At 42.1% G+C, this 23586-nt stretch overlaps 1 protein-coding gene across 7 annotated transcripts in view; it reads left to right on the top strand.

Annotated features, from left to right (window-relative positions):
• Positions 1-687: 687 nt before the first annotated feature.
• Positions 688-23586, top strand: part of nf1a (neurofibromin 1a) — a 374121-nt gene continuing 351222 nt past the window's right edge. For all 7 annotated transcript variants that reach the window (XM_072243431.1, XM_072243433.1, XM_072243435.1 and 4 more), the window contains exon 1: positions 688-752. In XM_072243431.1, the coding sequence (XP_072099532.1) occupies positions 693-752 (60 nt within the window). In that variant the 5' untranslated portion in view covers positions 688-692. The remainder of the gene's footprint in view (positions 753-23586) is intronic.

Below are 23586 nucleotides of genomic sequence, written 5' to 3'. Positions count from 1 at the left end.
GTTCCGATGGAAAATATATACCCAAAATGTTAATTCATCTTTTTCAGAACCTGAGAGATGTCGTATATTGCCAGCATATATTATTTTTGCAATTTTCTTGATATGTATACCTAGTTTTAAAAAGACACACTTGCAATTTTAAGTAGAATAAGTAGAAATAAACAATCATCAAATTTTCCACAATAAAAAAACAAACGGAGAGAACAGAATACAATTGCATCAAACTGACCACTTTTCATGTTCCCCATTGAAAAAAAGCTTGCCTGGATCTGTGCGCATGCGCACAGGAGTGCAAGCTGGAGCAGGGAGAAAGGGGAGGGGGCGGGGTTTGGCGGGCGATGACGTAACTGTCCATACTTTTCTTAATGAACAGGCTGGAGGGTGCGCGCATGCGTCAGGCCCAACCATGGGAGCCAACGAGAGCGAGAGAGGGGGGGTGGGGGAAGAAATCAAACTTCCGGTTAGTGTCATGGCCGCCGTGTCCTGGTGAATGTGGAACGGCTGAGGGGAGGGATAGCAGCGCAGTGACAGTGAGAGAGAGGGGGGGAGGGGGGGTGTAAAACAAAACATAGAACTAGGGAGGGGTTTTAGACAAGAAGAGCAACGATCAGTGGGCTCACCCTAAGGAGAGAGAGGGGAGGGGGAGGGGGAGGAGGAGTTGGTTGGGGGGGTGGGGGGGGGGAAAGCCGAGCATGGCGGCTCATAAGCCGGTGGAATGGGTTCAAGCCGTCATAACGCGTTTTGATGAGCAGGTAAGACTGATCTTTAAACTGGAGGTGTGCTATTTGTTTGCATTGATTGCTTTTTTTTTGTAAAGCCCAGGAGTGCTTGGAATGACTTGCATTCTTTATTTTGGTCCCCTCCTTCGCAATTGCGCGGTTGAATGTTTTCTGAGGTGAATCGGTTGTCCGTTTGTTTCTGCTTTCTGGGGGTGGGTGGCTCTTTAGTGGAGCCAGGCCTGGCCCTCCTCTGTGCTCTCCAGGGCTGGCTCTCAGGAATCACGGCAGCAGGAGCAGGGTGATATTCCAACCCTCACCCCACTCCCACTTCCATTTGATCATCATTAATCCCACTTGTTTCATAGAAAAATAAATTCCCACATGGAAGTATGAGTGCTCCCCTTCCAGCTCTCTGAACATCACGCAATCTTCCCACCACCTCTCCGTTTATTTCTCAGCGACACTTCTGATGTTTGTATCAAATAAGGGCACCGTGCTCCCCCTCTGGATTTAAACTTCTGTTTTGCTTCATCTTAATTGTACTTTTCCATCCCGGTCAATACAGTTACTATTGCAACCTTGTTTTTGCAGAGATGATGTAAAGCTTTTGTTGTAGTTCCCGTTAGAGTTAACTACGAGATTTAAACATTATTACACTGATTTTTGTTGAATCCAGACCTCAGCTTCCCAACCCGTCCCCTGCCTCAGTAGTCAGCTTTTTCACACAGCTGAAGGTTGTGGGAGATTCTGCATTGAATTTGATCAAATGGCTTATGCATTTCTAAATTGAACACTTATTACCCTCTCGTATCGAAATGCACAGACTTTTCACTGTGCGTTCTGTTGTTAATCTGTCTGCAAAGTGTGACTAAAATGGATCTAGAGTATCCCCATTGTAGATGCACATAGGAGCCAGTTTCATGGTCATATAAATAAGTGATATCTAGTAGTTAATGCTAGCCTTGTATCTTTTTACAGCCTCCTCTGGCCTGGTTAATGCTAGCCTTGTATCTTTTTACAGCCTCCTCTGGCCTGCAAATGAATATTAGTAGTTGAAATTTGCAGTGGTGACTAATATAATTTGGGGCCTAGGCCAGTTTTAGCTGGATGAGGCAGCTAGTGCATCTTTTAAAGCTGGGGGGCGCAGATTCCAGAAATTTGAGTTAGGACGAGTGAAATATGTGCGTAAAATTTAATCAACTTTGTGGTTCTTCTGCCAGCTTTGAGTGAATTGCATCAACAAAGTCATTACCATTTAGTGGAATCTAGACTGGGTCTTTTTCTTCATGACAGATTGTTGGAGACAGTGAAACAGAACAATTTTCAGTAATTGTGGATTGAACTGACATAAGAGTTTTTTCAATGATTAGATATTTTGTATGTTGGCTGTTACTCGATTTAATATGTGGTTAAAAAGTTTGACCAGATTAAAAGTTATAAGCAAGATAATAGCTGGTTAATAGTCCTTTAAAACTGTAACAGTGGCAGCCTATTCTGTTGTGATTTTTACTGCATCCATTGAGATCAATTTATCGAAAAGTTAAGCATAAAATTGTGGTTATTTCAGTGAGGAAATGTAATTTTTCTCTCTTGTAAATATCTTGCCAAAGGGTATTGCCAAGTTAGGTACAAATTCCATAAGTATCTGGTGCCTTGAACAGCTGCTAATTAATGGGTGAAGTTTCACTGTGATTGTAGTCAGGTTTTTGGACCTGTGTGGATTTACAATTTGAGGAAGGTATGTCATTTTTTACACCATTCCCACAGCGCTTCCAGCTAATCAGATTGGAGAGCTCATATAGGTGCTTGTAGCTTTGTAGCTGAGATGACCTGTGTTTTGTTAGTGTTGATGTTCAGGATTAGGTTTATTGTGTATGTATAGTTCTGTGCAAAAGTCTTAGGCACCTGTATTCAGCTAGGGTGCCTAAGACTTGCACAGTATGTATTGTACTGTACTGCTGCCACAAAAAAACCAACAAATTTCATGACATATGTAAGTAATGAATAACCTGATTTTGAAATTGTTCTCTATTGTTGTCTAAGAGTGGGAAGGGGGGCAGTGAGAGGGGATCATGGTTGAGGGGAAAGGAGGAGGGAGCGGGAAGCACCAGAGAGACATTCTGTAATGATCAATAAACCAATTGTTTGGAATCAAATGACCGTGCCTGCTGTCTCACCTGCACCCCCTCCCCCACCCCCGCTCCTGGCACTCCTCCTCTGTCACCTGTCCCACATTCCACTTGTGGTGCTCCACACTTTCCATTCCCAATATCCCTTGCTGCCGTCAGATTTACAAGCCCAATCTCTGTTACATGTTGACAAATACAGTACTGTGCAAAAGACTTAGTCTTCCCCCCCCATCTATCTATCTACATATATAAATCTGTCCCAAATAAAATATATATATTTATATTTTATTTGGGACAGCTCTTAAAGAACAAAATCTAATTGAGAAATAGCCAGGATTTCCTTTGTTTATTTGGGACACTATGCTGCTTAACTAGACACCACATTGTGCGTAGAGAGAATAGTTTTTAAATGGCGTCAGTTGCATGTGTTTGTATTTAAAAAACGGTGATTTTTGTTACTGATAGCCGGTGAGAAATAAGCAGTAGGACAGTTTGGAACAGTTTTGCTCATTGCGGTTTCAAGCATTCATGCTTGGAGGTGCTGGAAACGGCTGGGAGTTAAAATGAAATAATGTCATTACTTCAACAAGTTAGGTACTACAAAGAATTCAAAGGTATCAACAATCATATTGAATGTTACAATGAAAATGAAGAATTGGAGGATGTAATCATGGAAAGTACTGTATAAAGGCAGTTCATTATCTGCACTAGGTGTTTGCGCTGATTTTACAGTCAATCAAAAGAACACAGCAGCGTACAATGGATGAATTCCTCCATCAATAACTATTGGGAACTAATACACAGTTTTATAGTACAGTAGTAGTATTGGTTGTGTTCTAATTTGTTCTGCATTTTTTGTACCTTAAACTATTTCCATCAAACTACAGCTAACTGGGGCAGCCATTTAATTGGGCCAAAGTGTACTGATTCCAGTGTTTCCCAATTAACTGGAATCCATTGCATGTATAAATGAATTAAATAAGTACTGCAAACAGAGCAAAAACAGTGCGGTCGAGATCATGGGTTGGTTCATTGCCCACTCAGAAGTTTGAAACTGTTGAGTGTGTTCTTGTATTCTTCAACATTTCTTCAGTAGACCACACTGACATATTTCCTTTCAAACAACACTTATCAACTAATAGATATTCACAATTTGAATTTTTTTTGTTTTCTTTGAACTGGTATTTCAAAGTATTTTGAAAACCCTTGAGTGTGAAAAAATTGTTTTACATTATAAAATTCCATATTTACAACAACTCCTCCCATTAAGAATTTTAATCTTCAGTTACATTGATGGAAGTGGCTCTGTAATTACAAAATAAAATTCTGGCATAATTGTAACTTCAGCAATTACCATTGTAGTAAAGTGTACATATAATAAATTCAACTATTGTAAAGTTAGAGATTATTTGTTGTCAACATATGGAGCAGAGATTTGTTCCCGGTATCTCCTGCATTATGATAGGTAATTCTTGGATGGATTATGGTTGTGCATGAGTTGTCATACTTACTGTGTCAAATAGTTGACTATCACAGAGCTGCTTGGAATACTTTTGAGTGTTTTAGATTATTGATTATTTTATAGCCCAGTGAAGTTGACTTTTTATCAAACTAGCTTTAAGAATCAGCACCTCTTTTATTTTCATTTAATCTTTCCTGTTAATACTGTGATTGGATAGCTATTGAAAACTACTTATAACAAAATGAATTGAAGTTTTGTTTCACAATGAAATGCAACATGACTTGGCGTCATTTACAGTTCCATAGATTTTCTTGGAGTTGCATTTGCTGATGTGCTGGCTTCATTGGAAGTTTTGCAAAAAAAAAATCACGAGTTTAATCACTAACGAGAAACTCTGCAGACGCTGGAAATCCGACCAACACACACAATGCTGGAGGAACTCAGCAGGCCAGGCAGCATCTCTGGAAAAGAGTAAATAGTTGACGTTTCGGGCCGAGACCCTTTGTCAGGGCTGGAGGAAAAAAAAGATGAAAAGTCAGAGTAAGAAGTTGGGGGGAGGGGAGAAAGAAATACAAGGTGATAGGTGAAACCGGGAGAGGGGGCGGGGTGAAATAAAGAGCTGGGAAGTCCATTAGTGAAAGAGATAAAGGGCTGGAGAAGGGGGAATCTGATAGGAGAGGACAGGAGGCCAAGGAAGAAAGGGAAGGGGGAGGAGCACCATGAGGATCTGATGGGGAGGTAAAGAAATAATGTGAGAGGGGGAATGGGGAATGGTGAAGGAGAAGGGGGGGGGGAATTACCAGAAGTTTGAGAAATCGACGTTCATGCCATCAGGTTGGAGGCTACCCAGGTGGAATATAAGGTGTTGCTCCTCCAACCTGAGTGTGGCCTCATTGAGCCAGTAGAGGAGGCATGGACTGACATGTCGGAATGGGAAGTAGAACTAAAATGGGTGGCCACTGTGATATCCTGTTTTTTCTGGCTTTTTCCGTTAAGTGCTCGGTGAAGTGATCTTCCAATCTACATCAGATCTCACCGATATACAGGTCACATCAGGAGCACTGGATACGGTAGATGACCAACAGACTCATGAATGAAGTGTCACCTCACCTGGAAGGACTATTTGGGGCCCTTGTTGGTAGGGAGGGGGGAGGTGTAGAGACACGTCTAGCACTTGTCCTACTTGTAAGGATAAGTGCCAGGAGGGATGAATGGACAAGGGAATCGCGTAGGGAGCCATCCCTGTGGAAAGCAGAAATTTGGAGAGGGGAGGGAAAGGTATGCATGGTGGTGGGATCCCATTGGAATTATGCATTGGATGTGGAAGTTGGTGGAGTGGTAGCTGAAGACAAAAGGGACCCTGTCCCTGGTGGGGTGGCTGGAGGATGGGGTGAGGGCAGACATATGCCAAATGGTGGAGATGCAGGTGAGGGCAGCGTTGATGGTGGTGGAGGGGAAGCTCCCTTTTTTGAAGAAGGAGGACATCGCCTTCGTTCTGGAATGAAAAGCCTCATCCTGAAAGCAGATGAGGCAGAGACAGAGGAATTGAGAAAAGGGGATGGTATTTTTACAGGTAACAGGTAGATGGGAAGAGGTATAGTCCAGGTAGTTGTGAGAATGTGGATTTCTAAAAGATATCAGTAGATAAGCTGTCTCCAGAGATAGAGAGAGAGGAAGAGCTTTGAGGCCTTCTTGATGCGGGATGGACATTCATAGTGAAAATAAGATGATTTTGGGGCCAGGGACCGTGAAATAATTGAAAAGATTAAGAGCATGTGAAGTGTTACAGATGTATGTAGGTAGGAAGGGACTGAACCAAGGGGGATAAAATGGAGTTGAGATATGCAGATATAAGTTTGGTTGAGCAGGAACAAGCAGAAACAATGGGTCTACCTGGACAGGCAGGTTTGTGGATCTTGGGTAGGAGGTAGATACCTCGGGCTTCAACTACTGCACAGAGTCTTGTCATCTTCAGAAGTTTTCTGATGACTCTGCCATAGTTGGATGCATCAGCAAGGGAGATGAGGCTGAGTACAGGGCTACGGTAGGAAACTTTGTCACATGGTGTGAGCAGAATTATCTGCAGCTTAATGTGAAAAAGACTAAGGAGCTGGTGGTAGACCTGAGGAGAGCTAAGGTACCGGCGACCCCTGTTTCCATCCAGGGGGTCAGTGTGGACATGGTGGAGGATTACAAATACCTGGGGATACGAATTGGCAATAAACTGGACTGGTCAAAGAACACTGAGGCTGTCTACAAGAAGGGTCAGAGCCGTCTCTATTTCCTGAGGAGACTGAGGTCCGTTAACATCTGCCGGACGATGCTGAGGATGTTCTGTGAGTCTGTGGTGGCCAGTGCGATCATGTTTGCTGTTGTGTGCTGGGGCAGCAGGCTGAGGGTAGCAGACACCAACAGAATCAACAAACTCATTTGTAAGGCCAGTGATGTTGTGGGGATGGAACTGGACTCTCTGACAGTGGGGTCTGAAAAGAGGATGCTGTCCAAGTTGCATGCCATCTTGGATAATGTCTCCCATCCACAACATAATGTACTGGTTGGGCACAGGAGTACATTCAGCCAGAGACTCATTCCATCAGGATGCAACACAGAACATCATAGGAAGTCATTCCTACCTGTGGCCATCAAACTTTACAGCTCCTCCCTTGGAGGGTCAGACACCCTGAGCCAATAGGCTGGTCCTGGACTTATTTCCTGGCATAATTTACATATTATTATTTAACTATTTATGGTTTATTACTATTTAATCATTTATGGTGCAACTTAATGAAAACCAATTTCCCCCGGGATCAATGTAGTATGACTATGACTAGATACAGGAGGTGCGGGATGAGAGAAGTATGAGGTTGATGGGAGACACCAGTTAATAAGATCAGTGATGGTTTAAGAATTTAATTGTCATTTTACAAACCTATATATCTGAATTCGCTAATTTCAAATGGTTGAATAATACTGTACATAGCAGTCCTCATCAAGGGGTCAGCAGCAGAAAGGGTGGGCAGCTTCAACTTCCAGGGTGTCAACATCTCTGAAGATCTATCCTGGGACTAACATATTGATACAATTATGAAGGTGGCACTCTAGCAGATATACTTCATTGGAAGATTGAGGAGATTTGGTATGGAGCAAAATTGGATTCCAATGCACTGGATTGGAAAAGCTGCAGAGGGTTGTAACCCCAGCCGTGGACGCTAGCCTTTCCACCATTGAGGACATCTTCAAAAGGCAATGCCTCAAGAAGGTGGCACCCTTCATGAAGGACACTTACCATCCAGGACATGCGCTCAACTTTTTAGGAGCTGCTTCTTTCCCTCCGCCTTCAGATTTCTGGACAGTCCATGAATTCATGAACACTACCTTACTATCTTGCTCTCTTTTTGCCCTATGTAATGTTTAAGTATTGCATTGTACTGCTGCCACAAAATAACACATTTCATGGTGTCAATAATAATATACCTTATTCTGATAATTTAGATTCCTTGATTTATTGCTATTCGATAAATGCTTGTATAGTTTTAAGACTGTAATGCCTCTGAGATGAGCAGTACCATTGGTTTTGGCTGCAATAGGAATGGCCGTTTGGTTAATGTATTGGAAACAGCTGGGTCCATTGGACCAGTGTCAAAGCAAAGAAATAATTCTTGTCTAATGTTCAAAACAAGTTTGAAAATAAAAACTTAGGGATAATGTTTGTGAACTGTTTTGCAGAGGAGAAGAGAATTTTACAGTGTGTAAACATGAATTCTGGTTTTGCTATGTGGACATTGCTGGCAATACATCTCAAATTGCTTTTGAAGGGTTGGTGATGCGCCATCTTGAATGTCTGTGCCCTTGTGAGAGTACTGCACTTTCTCTAACTGCAGCATTATGTTCGCACAAAATGCTGGCAGCACCTTTGGAGGGGAATAAACAGTTGATGTCTTGAGCTGAAACCCTTCATCAAAACTGGAAAGGATGGTGCAAGAGCCAGAATGTGAAGGTTGGGGGAGGAGTAGAAGTTGGCAGGAGATGGGTGAGACCAGGTGGGTGGGAGAGGTAAAGGGTTGAAGAAGAAAGAATCTGATGGAGGATAGTTGACTTGGGAGAAAGGGGAGGATGTACACAACCAGAGGAAGGTGATTGGCAGGACATGAGGATGTATGAGGAGAAGAGAAGGGGTGAGAGATACACCAGTATGAGGGAAATCAAAAAAAGGGCAGAAGGGAGTGGTTGCAGGTAGAATATTTTCTAGCCTAGTGAAATTAAGTTATTTATAAAGTTAGATTTCAGAATCAGGAGGTAAACAACTTTATCTGAGACAATTATATGATTGTATTATAATGGTTTTTGATAGAAGCACATTAACCCTGTCATTTTTTCAGAACTGTAGTTTGTGCTTTTTTCTTACCCATCAAATATCTCCACTTGGAAGGAAAACTGGGGCACAGCTGAAGATGATAGGGTTCAGGATAGATGTTGCTTCTCAGTGGTGGCCTGGAATGCCTATACTTCATTAGGAGTTTGAAGAGATCTGATATGTCAACAAAAACACTCAAAAGTTTCTATAGACGTACCGTGGAGAGCATTCTGACAGGCTGCATCACCGTCTGGTAGAGGAGGTGGGGGGTAGGGCTACTGCACAGGACTGAAAGAAGTTTGTAAATTTAGTTGACTCCATCATGGGTACTAGCCTACGAAAGTATCCAGGACATCTTCAAGGAGCAGTGTCTCAGCGTCCACACTAGACCGGATAAATCCGTAACTGAAGCTTTTTCTCTTCGTTTTGACCCACCGCCCACACTGAAATTGTGTTTTCCTCCCCCGAAAACAGAGCTTTTCAGAAACGCTCTCCAGAGTGAATAAATCTGAAAATGCCTAATATCCAGCGTAGTGTGTACGGGGTAACCGGCTATTTTTACAACCGCTGTCATGATGTGCCGGAACAAATGGTGGCAACAGCACGGCATTTCATTGTTTTCTTGAACGCAACCTCCAACACCACAACAATATCTGACAATAGATGTGTAACAGCCTAATGTAACGTTGTATGGAAATACAATGTTAACACTGATGCAGACATGTTTTATACATTTAACAAGGTGCTTTATTAATGTATTGCTTGTGCAAACATTCAATAGATGCAATTGTCACTTTTGCCCAGTAACTCGTTTTATTGCACATGTTAAATACAGCAAAATAATACACAAAGACATGGCAAAAGTAAAGGCAAACAAATGAGGTAACAGCAAATTTCACTTTTGCCCAGTAATAAGCCTTATTGCATTTAGTTGTAGCTGTCGTCCCTTTCAACGGTGAAGAGACTATGGCTGTAGGAAATGTTTCTGGACAAACGCGCACCAAGTCTTTCGTTTGGCAATTTCCTTCTAAGTTTTCCTAGCCTGTAACTGGACAAACATGCACCGAGTATACAGTTTCCTCTTTGCTTGTTTTCTGTGTGTCCTGTGCTTGCCCAGTAGGAGGAGATTTGCCCAAATATCTGTTTTAATGTGGACAGAGGTATTTTCAAAAACGCCTGGTGTGGGCACCTATCGTTTTTAAGCGAAACCGGCGTTTTCAAAATTATCCGATCCAGTGCAGACGTAGCCTCAGAAAGGCAGCGTCCATTATTAAGGACCTCCAGCACCCAGGGCATGCCCTTTTCTCACTGTTACCATCAGGTAAAAAGTACAGAACCCTGAAGGCACACACTCAGCGATTCAGGAACAGCTTCTTCCCCTCTGCCATCCAATTCCTAAATGGACATTGGACCTTTGGACACTACCTCACTTTTAAAATATATATAATTTCTGTTTCTGCATGATTTTTAATCTATTCAATATGCATATACTGTGATTGATTTACTTATTTATTTTTATTTTTTCTTCTATATTATGTATTGCATTGACCTGCTGCTGCTAAGTTCGCAAATTTCACGACACAAACTGGGGCGCAGTTGAAGATGATAGGGTTTGGGATAAATCAGAATAATAAACCCCATTCTGATTCTAGCCTCCTACAACCATGGATTATCTGTTTAAAGCCAAAAACCATAGATGCTGGAAATTACAGACAATGCTGAAAAAGAGGCTGTACTTGATCTGGTATTGGGAAATGAACCTGGTCAGGTGTCAGATATCTCAGTGGGAGAGCATTTTGGCGATAGTGATCACAATTCTATCTCCTTTACCGTAACACTGGAGAGGGATAGGAACAGACAAGTTAGGAAAGCGTTTAATTGGAGTAAGGGGAAATATGAGGCTATCAGGCAGGAACTTGGAAGCATAAATTGGGAACAGATATTCTCAGGGAAATGTATGGCAGAAATGTGGCAAATGTTCAGGGGATATTTGCATGAACTTCTGCATAGGTACGTTCCAGTGAGACAGGGAAAGGATGGTAGGGTACAGGAACCGTGGTGTACAAAAGCTGTTACAAATCTAGTCAAGGAGAAAAGAAAAGCTTATGAAAGGTTCAAAAAAACTAGGTAACGATAGAGTTCTAGAAGATTTTAAGGCTTGCAGGAAGAAGTTTAAGAATGAAATTAGGAGAACCAGAAGGGGCCACGAGAAGGCCTTGGCGGACAGGATAAAGGAAAACCCCAAGGCATTCTACAAGTATGTGAAGAGCAAGAGGATAAGACGTGAGAGAATAGGACCAATCAACTGTGACTGTGGAAAAGTGTGTATGGAACTGGAGAAGATAGCAGAGGCACTTAATGGATACTTTGCTTCAATATTCACTATGGAAAAGGATCTTGGCGATTGTAGGGATAACCCATAGTGGACTGGAAAGCTTGAGCATGTAGATATTAAGAAAGAGGATGTGCTGGAGCTTTTGGAAAGCATCAAGTTGGATAAGTCACTGGGACCAGATGAGATATACCCCAGGTTACTGTGGGAGGTGAGGGAGGAGACTGCTGAGCCTCTGGTGATGATCTTTGCATCATCAATGGGGATGGGAGTTTCCAGAGGATTGGGGGTTTGCAGATGTTGTTCCCTTATTCAAGAAAGGGAGTGGAGATAGCCCAGGAAATTATAGATCAGTGAGGCTTACTTCAGTGGTTAGTAAGTTGATGGAAAAGATCTCGAGAGGTAGGATTTATGAACATTTGGAGAGGCATAATATGATTATGAGTTAGTCCTGACGAAGGGTCTCGGCCTGAAACGTCGACTGTACCTCTTCCTAGAGATGCTGCCTGGCCTGCTGCGTTCACCAGCAACTTTGATGTGTGTTGCATGATTAGGAATAGTCAGCATGGCTTTGTCAAAGGTAGATCGTGCCTTACAAGCCTGATTGAATATTTTTGAGGATATGAATAAACACATTGATGGAGGTAGAGCAGTAGATGTCGTGTATTTGGACTTCAGTGAGGCATTTGATAAGGTACCCCATGCTAGGCTTATTGAGAAAGTAAGGAGGCATGGGACATTGCTTTGTGGATCCAGAACTGGCATGCCCATAGAAGGCAAAGAGTGGTTGTAGACGGGTCATATTCTGCATGGAGGTCGGTCACCAGTGGTGTGCCTCAGGGATCTGTTCTGGGACCCCTACTCTTTGTGACTTTTATAAATGACCTGGATGAGGAAGTGGAAGGATGGGTTAGTAAATTTGCTCATGACACAAAGAGTGTTGTGGATAGTGTGGAGGACTGTCAGAGGTTACAGCAGAACATTGATAGGATGCAAAACTGGGCTGAGAAGTGGCAGATGAAGTTCAACCCAGATAAGTGTGAGGTGATTCATTTTGGTAGGTCAAATATGATGGCAAAATATGGTATTAATGGTAAGACTTTTGGTAGTGTGGAGGATCAGAGGGATCTTGGGGTCTGAGTCCATAGGACACTCAAAGCTGCTGCACTGGTTGTCTCTGTGGTTAAGAAGGCAAACGATGCATTGGCCTTCATCAATCATGGGATTGCGTTTAGGAGCCTAGAGGTAATGTGGCAGCTACATAGGACCCTGGTCAGACTCCACTTGGAGTACTGTGCTCAGTTCTGGTCGCCTCACTACAGGAAGGATGTGAAAACCATAAAAAGGGTGCAGAGGAGATTTACAAGGATGTTGCTTGGATTGGGGAGCATGCCTTACGAGAATAGGTTGAGTGAACTCGGCCTTTTCTCCTTGGAGCGATGGAGGATGAGAGGTGACCTGATAAGAGATGTATAAGATGATGAGAGGCATTGATCGTGTGGATAGTCAGAGGCTTTTTCCCAGGGCTGAAATGGCTAGAACGAGAGAGCACGGTTTCAAGGTGCTTGGAAGTAGGTACAGAGGAGATGTCAGGGGTACATTTTTTATGCAGAGAGTGGTGAGTGCGTGGAATGGGCTGCCAGTGATGGTGGTGGAGGCGGATATGATAGGGTCTTTTAAGAGACTCCTGGATAGGTACATGGAGCTTAGAAAAATAGAGGGCCATGTGTAATCCTAGTTAATTTCTAAGGTAAGGACATGTTTGGCACAGTTTTGTCGGTTGAAGGGTCTGTATTGTGCTGTAGGTTTTCTATGTTTTAAGAGTCCAGCAGGTCAAGCAGCATCTGTGGAAAGAGAAATGGTTACTGTTTCAGGAATGGGGCCTTGTACTTTTTGACGCCTGACCTAAGTTTTTCCAGCACTTTCTAGATTAATCACTTTTTAATTAAAGGAATATTTTCCTATTAGATATTGATTTCATTTTTCCTATGGGTCTTTGACCATCACTAGGTTAGATGATACCTTGGAGTGTAAGAGTGTCACTCTAACTTCTTCTCCAGATCTCATATCTGGATTAACTGAATGGGCCTGGTAAAACCCAGACTCAATATTGCTGAGCTGCTGATTAGTAAAATACAACTTGATTGTGCAGCTGACAATAGCTTGTATCACTTCGATGATAGAGAGTAGGCTGGTCTGTCGTTAGCCCGGTTAAATTAGTCTTTTAGTGAATGGAACATACCTGAGCAATTGGGTAGTATTCTACAGGAGCAGCTTGGCTGAAGATGCGTCTGGTTTTTAAATTGCAAGTTTTTTTTGATAGTTTCTTCATCTCGCCTGAGTAAATTGGATGAAGACTGGTTTCTGTGGCGATGGAGATCTTAGAAATAGGCCCTATGGGTTAACTGCTTAAAGCCAAAAAACTGCAGGTGCTGGAAATGCGTAACAGCCAAAACTGCTGGAATAATTTCAGCAGGTCAAGCAGCGTCTGTGGAAAGAGAAATGGTTACTGTTTCAGGAATGGGACCCTTTACTCTCAGATGCCTGACCTAAGTTTTACCAGCATTTTCTGGATTATTCATTTGGCATTTCTACCTGAATGTGGCTATGAAAGCCTTTTCTCTTAGCACTCAATAGCTGATCTTTGCTCTTGTTAGGACACTGATGTTGTTTAATTGCCTGATACTGCAGGACTTGCAAAGCTTTTTGCCCTGATCCTTTTTACCCAATTGACTAGTTCAAATGAGTTCTTAGTTAATGAAATATGGGATTGTCCATCTATAATGTTTCTGGTAATATGTTGCTGGTCATTTACTTTCCAAACATGTCTGTTGGTTCACTGTTCAGTTTGAACCGAGCCAGGTGAGCCAAGTGGCTGGTTTGTATTGGTTCATTTGAGGTGCAGTGGAAGGATGAAATATCTGGACCTTTGTACTTCTGATCAAATTAAATTGTGTTAAGTTTTGGGCGGGACAAAGATGAGATAGAAGTGTTGACATTCCTGAACATATCTAATTGTGAATGGATAATTAAACAATATCCCTGTCGTAGCAAAGGCAAAGTCTACAGGTTAATGCTAATCTGATCTAGACCATGTGAGGGTAGGATCACCTTTAACTATGATGCCAATACCTGGCCTCTCATACTGAGAGCAGCCACTTAAGTATGGTTTTGGACTGCAGTAGTTATCCATAAAAAAAAAACCTGTTGATCAGGGGTTCCCAGCATTTTTTGATAATGTGGTCCCCTACCATTATCTGAGGGGACTGTGGACCGCAGGTTGGGAACCCCTTCTGTTATTGTCAGAATGCTGGAGGATCTCAGGCGGAGGAACTCACAGGTCAGGCAGCATCTATGAAGAGGAAGGAATAAACAGGATTTGAGCTGGTTCCCTTCATCAGTTCCGACTGGCCTGCTGAGCCCTGCAGCATTTTGTGTGTGCTGCTCTGGATTTCCAGCATCCTCAGGTTAGGAAGTCTCCATTTAGAGAGTAGAGTTGGTCTTTCAGATTTATGATTTTTTTTTTGGTCAAAAGCATCAGAATTAGAATCGGGTTTAATATCGTGAAATTTGTTGCTTTGCAGCAATACATTGCAATACATAAAACTATAAACTGAAGTACATTAAGGAATGTATATATAAAAATAATTTGCAAAAAGAGGAAAAAAAGAATAAGATGGTGTACATGGGTTTAATGTTCATTCAGAACTCTGCTGCTGTTGGAGGGGACGAAGCTGTTCCTAAAACATTGAGTGTGTGTCCTCAGGCTACTGTACCTCGTCCTTCCATCAAATGCAGCAAATTTGGATGTCTTTTGTGGATTCTTTTGGAAGGTTAATAAGTAGAGTGCACAAAATAAATGAGCTTAGCCATAAAATGTAAAGCAATAGATTTTTTTTTGATTTTGTAAGCAGTATGATATCACCTTTCACATCCATCTGGCTAATCCACCAGGCAAACCCAAATGCCATAAAAGCAAGCCATTAAAGCACATTGTTTCCAAAGTGATTAAGATGTGGCGAGAATATCATTTTTAATCACTGTTAGAATTATTGCATAATTTACTTTTGACCCCCAATTACCTTCAAGGTGTTTCAAGGAGAATTACTTCTTCTCAGTTGCATTATTGATACTATACCGGAGGTGGTAGAATAAATGTTGTCTTCAGAAGTTGCTTCAAGATGCAATAGTTCGCAGCAAATAATTTCTTGATGGTGGGTACGCTCATGAATATGGTCTTAACGGTAATCATTTTTTTTCCCCCTCTGGGTTTCATGTGTCTAGAAAGATTTTATTGTAGTTTGTGGCTTTAGTTGTCTCCCTATTCCCTACCAAGTGTGAAAATTCCAATTTTCACTGGAAGCCTAGGGGCTGAAAATGGCCTGTCCTGTGGTTGGAGCAGGCTTGTTTTGCTGCTGTTCTTTTGTTGATCTTGCTCCATTGTTGTTGCTTGTGTTGGCCTGCTGAAAGTGGTGGCTTGCTATGTTGGCACTGGAATGTGTGGCGACACCTGCATACTGTCCCCAGCACATCCTTAGGTTGGGCCAGTTGTTAAAGCGAATGACACATTTCAATGTATATTTTGATGTAAGTATGATCAATAAATGAACCTGAATCAGACAGGATTGTTTCCTTTGGGACTGACATGAGTTTGCTAGGTCAAGTGGCCTCCTCCTATGTCTTTACATACGATAAATAAATGATCTGAATTGGCAGCTGATTGAGATTTTAACCAGGTATAAGTTAGACTAGCTTGCTCAATTTTAGAATTCAATGATGCAAAGGTAAGATAATTTAGGAGAAACTCTATAAATTTGGAATATTTTCATTAATACAACGGTGAGTTACTCTCCTTTGCGATAAGAGAGGTAAAAGTTGTTGATGGGATTAGACTTTCACATGAATCATGGTTTTCTTTAAACTGGTGGCCAGAATGAATAGAATTTGATTTTTTTTTGTATTTGCAATCTACTGATTAGATACTGAATGTGCAAACTATATTTCATGGGTTATGGTCAGCTCACAGGTGCTGGCTGATTTAAGACGTGGAATCTTGGGCAAAAAAACAAACAGAGCAATTCAATCAGTTGAGCAGCATCAGGACCCACAGGTGCTTCCATTTTATTAGTGATTGTCTTTCCTGATGGTGGAACAACTTCATCTTGGTAGTTTAGTAAATTTATTTTTAATGCTGCAGGCACATGGGTGGATAATTCCTAAGATGCTTTAGTTTCTTTCAAATCTGTTACTAGCTCTTCTTTCAGTTCTAACGAAGGATCTTGGCCCGAAACGTCGACTGTACCTCTTCCTAGAGATGCTGCCTGGCCTGCTGCGTTCACCAGCAACTTTGATGTGTGTTGCTTAGTTTCTTTAAGGTTGGCTGTGTTGGGAAAGGTAGCGGGGATAAGCTCCCACTATGTATTAAATGCTCCCAATGGTGTATGTCTCAAATAGACTCTATTAAGTCCAGCTCCTAGCCTTCACATGTGGCTTAGCTACTAAGCCCAGTGGAGTATTTTCTACTGACAGGAGAAGGGGTAAAGGCAGGTTACTGGCATCTTAAAACCAGTCGCTTTGGGCAGATGGGGCTTTTCAGCTGTGGTTGCCAGCTCATCTAGGTGAAGGAAAACTCTGATCTCAAAACTCTGCTGCCTTGTGGCTATACCCATTCATGGGGAAGTTTTCAGGAGTAAGCCCTGAGGAAAAATCCAGAGCTGGAGTCCCTAAGGCAGTCCTACATTGAGTTGAGCACTGACTGGCAACTCCTGCGACATCGCTGGTGTCAAACTGTATGGGTCTCTGCTGTTCGTTTGTATTCATCAGCTGTGTGAGAGGAGGAGCCCGCTGCACAGGCAACAGCTTGTTCTCCATATCGTACTGCCCTGGCTTGCATGTCACATAGACAGCTATAAAGCAATATCCATGGTTGACCCTGACCAACGGAGGGCCTTGTAGTATTCACAGCTAAAAATTTATATATTGAGTAGGAACATCCTTTTTTATATTGTGACCAGCTAGCAATAAAATCTACACTACTTGTGGATTTTATTTTTCTGGGAAAAGAATATTTTCTCTTTCCACTCCTCGTGAATACAATCTTACCTAGATTTCACATTGAGCTTCAAAAAAAATTGTGACCAGGTTATAGATGAGGCAGACAAAATTGCAGAATACTATTGATTTTTCTTTATTAATAGTGATAAATAGCCAAAGTTAAGTAGACATTTTGTTTCTGCGAAGTGAGTAACATCTTAAAGTACATAAATATTTTGTTATACTCTACACTTGCCAATAATGGTGTGTCCTGTTGAGAATCAGCTGTTTTCCTTTCTTGGTCATTGTTCAGTCCTCATTGCTAAGTGTGGGCTCGTGAATTCCTCCCTGGATTTAATAGCGCCTATATACTCAGTGGTGGTGTAGTGGCATCCGCGCCGGACTTCAAGGAGAGTGGTCCCGGGTTCGAATCTGGCCATTTCCTTGCACGCTTTCCATCTGTGCTGGGTTGAGCGTCGAGTTAGCAACTCGGCCTCGTAAAAAAACAGACAAACGCTAAAGAAATGGCAGGGTTGCTGCCTGATGCGCCACAAGATGCGGAGAACAACAACAATATACTCAGGAATTCTGTGATTTGAGCCCTGGGATATAACATGGATCAGTGTTAAAATGCTGCATGTGGCAGGTGCAGCCTTTTCTCTGAAATGTGGCTTTTGTCAATACACTGAAATGGAGTCTATTGCCTCAGCTTTATGCTGTTGGTCAGACCTGACCAATGGTGATTCCCAGGTAATTGAGGAAAAAACCATCTAGTTGAGCTGCTGCTTATTCTTGCCTGACCCTATCAAAGTATTAAGAATTGAGTTAAGGTAAAATTGTGAACTTGACTGTATGCTTGTAACCCTTTAAAATGTGTGTTGCTTATGACTTGATCGGAGTCCAGAATTTTTATTTATCTAGAGATACAGTATGGTAACAGATTCTTTCAGCCCAATGAGCTCGAACTGCCCAATTACACCCATGTGACCAATTAACTTACGAACCTGATTAAGGGTTTCGGCCCAAAACATCGACTGTTTACTCTTTTCCATAGATGCTGCCTGGCCTGCTGAGTTCCTCCAGCATTTTGTTTGTGTTGCTGTGGATTTCCAGCATCCCTGCAGATTTTCTCTTGTTTGTGATTTAATCTACTAACCTGGATGTCTTCGGACTGTGGGAGGAAACTGGAGCACCCGGAGGAAACCCAGCTGGTCACGGGGAAAATGTATGAAGTGGGAATTGAACTTGGGTCACTGGTGCTGTAATAGCGCTATGCTACCCCCATTATTTCATTATGATATGGCTGTTGGTTTGCCTTATAGGGACAAATTGTGAGTTTAGACTAATGGTGATCCTTAAGACTTCTCTGAACTGTAATTTGTTTGCATGTGTTTATCAGCGAATAGGAACTACTGAATTTTTCTCATTATTGGGGGCGACATGGTAGTGTAGCAGTTGGCATAACACAATTATGCAGGCAAACTGGGTTCCATTTCGCCACTCTCTGTAATGAGTTTGTACGTTCTCCCTATGACCGCATGGCTTTTTCCTCAGAGTGCTCTATTTTCCTCTCACCTTCCAAAGACGTATGATTGCATGGATGAGATTGGGAGGCATAGGCTTATTGGGCTAGAAGGGCCTGTTACCATGTTATATCTCCTTAAGCCCATCACCTCTGCTTGGGCATGGGCTGCTGACAGCAGCTCACCAGAGTCCTCTGTCTCGGGCCAGTCTATCAAGCTGTCCCCAGGTGTAGCCCATCTTCAAAGATCCTTCCTCTCCCAGGGATGGGGTCTTTGGAGCTTCTGTAGCTCTGGGTTTTTATGGGATGGGGTTGCTAACCCCATGCTCAAACCGCCACCTCTCGCAGCCAGGCCTGGGACCATCCATGGCGGAGTTGTGCTGTAGCTCTAAACAAAATAAGGCCTTTTTTTCCTGCTGAAGTACATGTAACATAACTTGCTGTTTGGTTGGGGGGGAGGTGTTGTTGGTTTCATGTCAAATATTTATCTTTCAACCAATAGATGAGATTATCTGGTGATTTGTGTGAGCTATCAGAATCAGGTTTAATATCACTGGCATTTGTTGTGAAATTTGTTAACTTTGCAGCAGCAGTACACAATATAGTGTTGGTGCATGGCCAAGTGGTTAAGGTGCCGATCTAGTGATCTGAAGGTCACTAGTTCAAGCCTCAGCTGAGGCAGCGTGTTGTGTCCTTGAGCAAGGCATTTAACCATACATTGCTCTGTGATGACACTGGTGCCAAGCTGTATCGGCCCTAGTGCCCTTCCCTTGGACAACATCGGTGGCGTGGAGAAGGGAGATTTGCAGCATGGGCAACTGCTGGTCTTCCATACAACCTTGCCCAGGGCTGCGCCCTGGAAACCTTCCAAGGCGCAAATCCATGGTCTCATGAGACTAACGGATGCCTCTGATGATGACAGAATATATGATAAATATAGAAAAAAAATTGAATTACAGTAAGTATATGTATATTAAATAGTTAAATTAAGGTAAGTAGAGCAAAAACAGAAATGTTAAAAAAAGGGTAGTGTGGTAGTGTTCATGAGTTCAATGTCCATTTAGAAATCGGATGGCAGAGGGGAAGAAACTGTTCCTGAATTGCTGAGTGTGTGCCTTCTGGCTTCTGATCTCCTTTCCAATGGTAACGATGAGAAGCTGCCATGTCCTGGGTGGTGACAGCCTTGATGATAGAATCCACTTTTCTGAGGCACTGCTTCTTGAAGATGTCTTGGATACCATGGAAACTCGTGCCCATGGTAGATCTGACTAATTTTATAACTCTCTACAGCTTACTACGATCCTGTGCAGTACCCCCCCCCCCCAACCCCAATACCAAATTGGCTACTGTGTTTACTACACTATGACAAGGACTAAACAGCTTAGATTGAAGTCGGGTTGCATCACAGGGACATAACTTCATATAAGCAGATTCACAATAAAAACATAAACAAAACACTTTTTTTTTACAAGAAAACAAACACAGTTGGAAACGATGAACTCCTGAAGAACTTCAATGGGTGTAGAGGGCTTTCTGGTATCCTGAGGTCATGTGTGTGTTTGTCTTTCACTTTCCTGAGCATCCTGCTTTGGAACAACACTCTCAGGCCAACTTTCACCTGGAGGGATGGAAACCATTGAATTTCAAGCATTTCTGTATTGCCTCCTTTACAAGGGTAGCACCCTAAAGCACTACCCTTGGATACCATTTCCCCTAGTGCCAGATACCATTTCCCCTCTCTCATCCCCTCCTTCTCATCTCTAAACACCCCCCCATGATCCATGTATTTTGATCATGTTACATTTCATTAATTGTCCAATATACCAACCCTATTATTTACTCTTGCATTCACACTAGCAATCTCCTCTCACCTGTCTGGGTGTGGGTAGGTGGGACAGTGGGAAAGGGGCTTGTTTTAGTGTTGTTTTGTTGCTTAGAGGAACAGTTATTACCTGACAACCATCAGGCCCCTGAACAGTGTAGATAACAACTCACATCAACTCTGAAATGATCCCACAACCCCCAGACAGTTTATGTTCTCGGTATTATTTGTTTACTTATGTTTCTATTATTTTGCCAAATTTGTTTTTTGTACATTGGTTGTTAGTTAATCTTTCTTTATGCATCGGTTTTTCATAAATTCTATTGTATTTTTTTATTTTTTGTTAGATGCCTGCAAGAAAATGAATCTCAAGGTAGCATATGATCTTATGTGGTAACATATTACTTCAGTAATAAATTTTACTTGAACTTTGATATAATCAAAAATATCTTTCCATTCCTCAATAAAATTGAAAGTTTGAGCTCACGGATTCAGTAAGAATAAATATCTGAGTATCAAACCTAACTCCTTGTCTCTCACCCTTTGCGTGCTTCTGATCCTATGACTCTCAGGGTAGTGTATGGTAATGTATACATACTTTGATTTGATTGATTTGTGTTGTTCTGCTGAACAATGTGAACATGTTACGTTGGTGCTAGAATGTACGGCGACACTTGTGAGCTGCCCCCAGCACACCCTCGGATTGTGTTGGTTGTTTATCACAAACAACACATTTTACTGTATGCTTTGACATAGATGCGTGCGATAACTGAATCTGAATGCGTCATCTACATCCAGGAGCGGCAATTGACAGTGGCTAGTTAATCTATCAATCTCGTTCTCTTGTTTGCATGAGGAAATCCAGGTGGTCACAGTCAACTTGCAGCACCCAAGATCATGTCTCTGGAGCTGGCAGGCAACTCTGCCAACTGCTGTCTCACTGTGCTGACCACAAGTGTCTGCAATCTTTAATCATTTTATTTGCCATCTGCCTGTGACTATGAATGTTTGATCACTCTGTGATTCCAGGTCCATCAGAGCCAACTTTGATAGAATCGTAAATTTAGAAAGAACTGTGGCCATTCAGATCTAGACAAGAGATGCCTAGCCAAATCCTGCCTTGCTGCTCCAGTTTCAACATAGGACATAGTACAGTATGGACCCTTCGGCCCACGAGGTTGTGCTCATCTTTTAACGCACTCTAGGATTAGTCTAACCCCTCCCCTTCCCCATAGCCTCCTCCATTTATTTTCTAACCATGTGCCCTCCTAGTTACCACAGCTCAAATGCACATCCTTTTTTTTCAAATGTTATGAGGAATAAACTTTTAAAATATTTCCAGAAAGGACCTCTGTACTTTAGAATTTGTCAAAAATGATTTTAATTAAACTATTTTAATTATTGCTCCTCTATCCTTTCTACCACACCCTGACTCCTTCCTATCCTGTAACTCTTTCGCTTGGGAATGAGACTGAGATTGGTGTTTTCAGCTGATCACACAAATGACTTACTCTTTTGACCCTTGCTAGACATTTAACTCCATTGCTGCCTGTGTTAGTGAAAATCATATTGGGTTCATATCATATCCCTTCCTTTTGCTGTCTTGTTATTTATTTCTCTTCTCTTTGATCTTGGGTCAATAATCATGCCAAGCCCAAGAGGATAATGGACAGAGAAGTCTCCTTTTCAGGGATAGTTCAGCTTCCCTTACCCCCACCACTACCCTCTTTCTCTCACCCCCCCCACCACCCAGTCCTCTTGTGAAGAAAATTTTAACCATTGTCCCTGATGGAGATACAGAGCAGAGCATTGGCAGAGGATTGCAGAGGTGGAATGGAGTGCCTTGACATAGCACATAATGGAATGATTTTTCACTAATCAGCAGCCATCTCTAAGATTTAGGTTCATGACGAAGAAATGCCACTTGGAACTTGCAGAGTCCCATGCACATTTAATTTTTGGTCAGAAAGGCCACTGTTGAAACAGCCTTGGCAAATAACATTATATTGTTAGACCATAAGACAGGAGCAGAATTAGGCCATTCAGCCCATCGAGTCCACTCCACCATTTCATCATGGCTGATCCTGGATCCCATTCAACCCCATACACCTGCCCCGTTACCATATCCCTTGATGCCCTGACCAACTAGGAATCTATCAACCTCCGCTTTCAATATACTCACGAACTTGGACTCCGCTGCAGTTTGTAGCAGAGCATTCCACAGATTCACTACTCTGTGGCTAAAAGAATTCCTCCTTTTTTCTGTTTTAAAAGGTTGCCCCTCAATTTTGAGGCCGTGCCTTCTAGTTCTAGATACCCCCTTCATAGGAAACATCTTCTCCACGTCCACCCTATCTAGTCCTTTCAATATTCGGTAGGTTTCAAAGAGATCTCCATGCATTCTTCTAAATTCCAGTGAGTACAGGCCCAAACTGCTAAATGCTCCTCATATGTTAACCCCTTCATTCCTGGAATCATTCTCGTGAACAACCTCTGGATTCTCTCCAATGACAACACATCCTTTCTGAGATATGGGGACCCAAAACTGTTGACAATACTCCAAGTGTGGCTTGACTAATGTCTTATAAAGGCTCAGCATTATCTCCTTGCTTTTATATTCCATTAACCTTGAAATAAATGCCAACATTGCATTTGCCTTCTTCACCACACACTCAACCAGTGAATTAACCTTCTGGGAGTCTTGTATGAGGACTCTTAAGTCCCTTTGCACTTCTGATGTTTTAATTTGTTACTGTCACGCTGTGTTAATAGTGGAGAGATTGACTGTTAGGGAGTAGGAAAACTGTTCTGGGTTTCTTGGGTTTTTCCAGTTTCATCCAAATAATTAAGACTATAAGATACAGGGGCAGTATTATGCCATTCAACCCATCAGGTCTGCTCTACGGTTCATTAATGGCTGATTTATTGTCCCTCTCAACCCGATTCACCTGCCTTCGGAAGGTATTTCACCACACGCCTGACATGCCTGGTAGTTTGATTTTAATTTAGTAATTTTTATAAGTTATAACTGTAAATAGTTGTGAGGGAGCTTTAATGAGCTAATATTTTCTGACTACACAAATAAAAAAAAACAACAAACTGGGAAACCCATTGCTCATCCTCATGATGAAACTTTTGCACTTAAATTGCCGCACGTTGATAGCTGTAGGAATAGGTACCCCTGTAGATTGCTGGCAAGCACTTTATGTACAG

This window comes from Mobula birostris, chromosome 25, assembly GCF_030028105.1.
Source record: "Mobula birostris isolate sMobBir1 chromosome 25, sMobBir1.hap1, whole genome shotgun sequence".
NCBI classification, from domain to species: domain Eukaryota; kingdom Metazoa; phylum Chordata; class Chondrichthyes; order Myliobatiformes; family Myliobatidae; genus Mobula; species Mobula birostris.
This window is presented reverse-complemented; position numbering and strand designations above follow the sequence as displayed.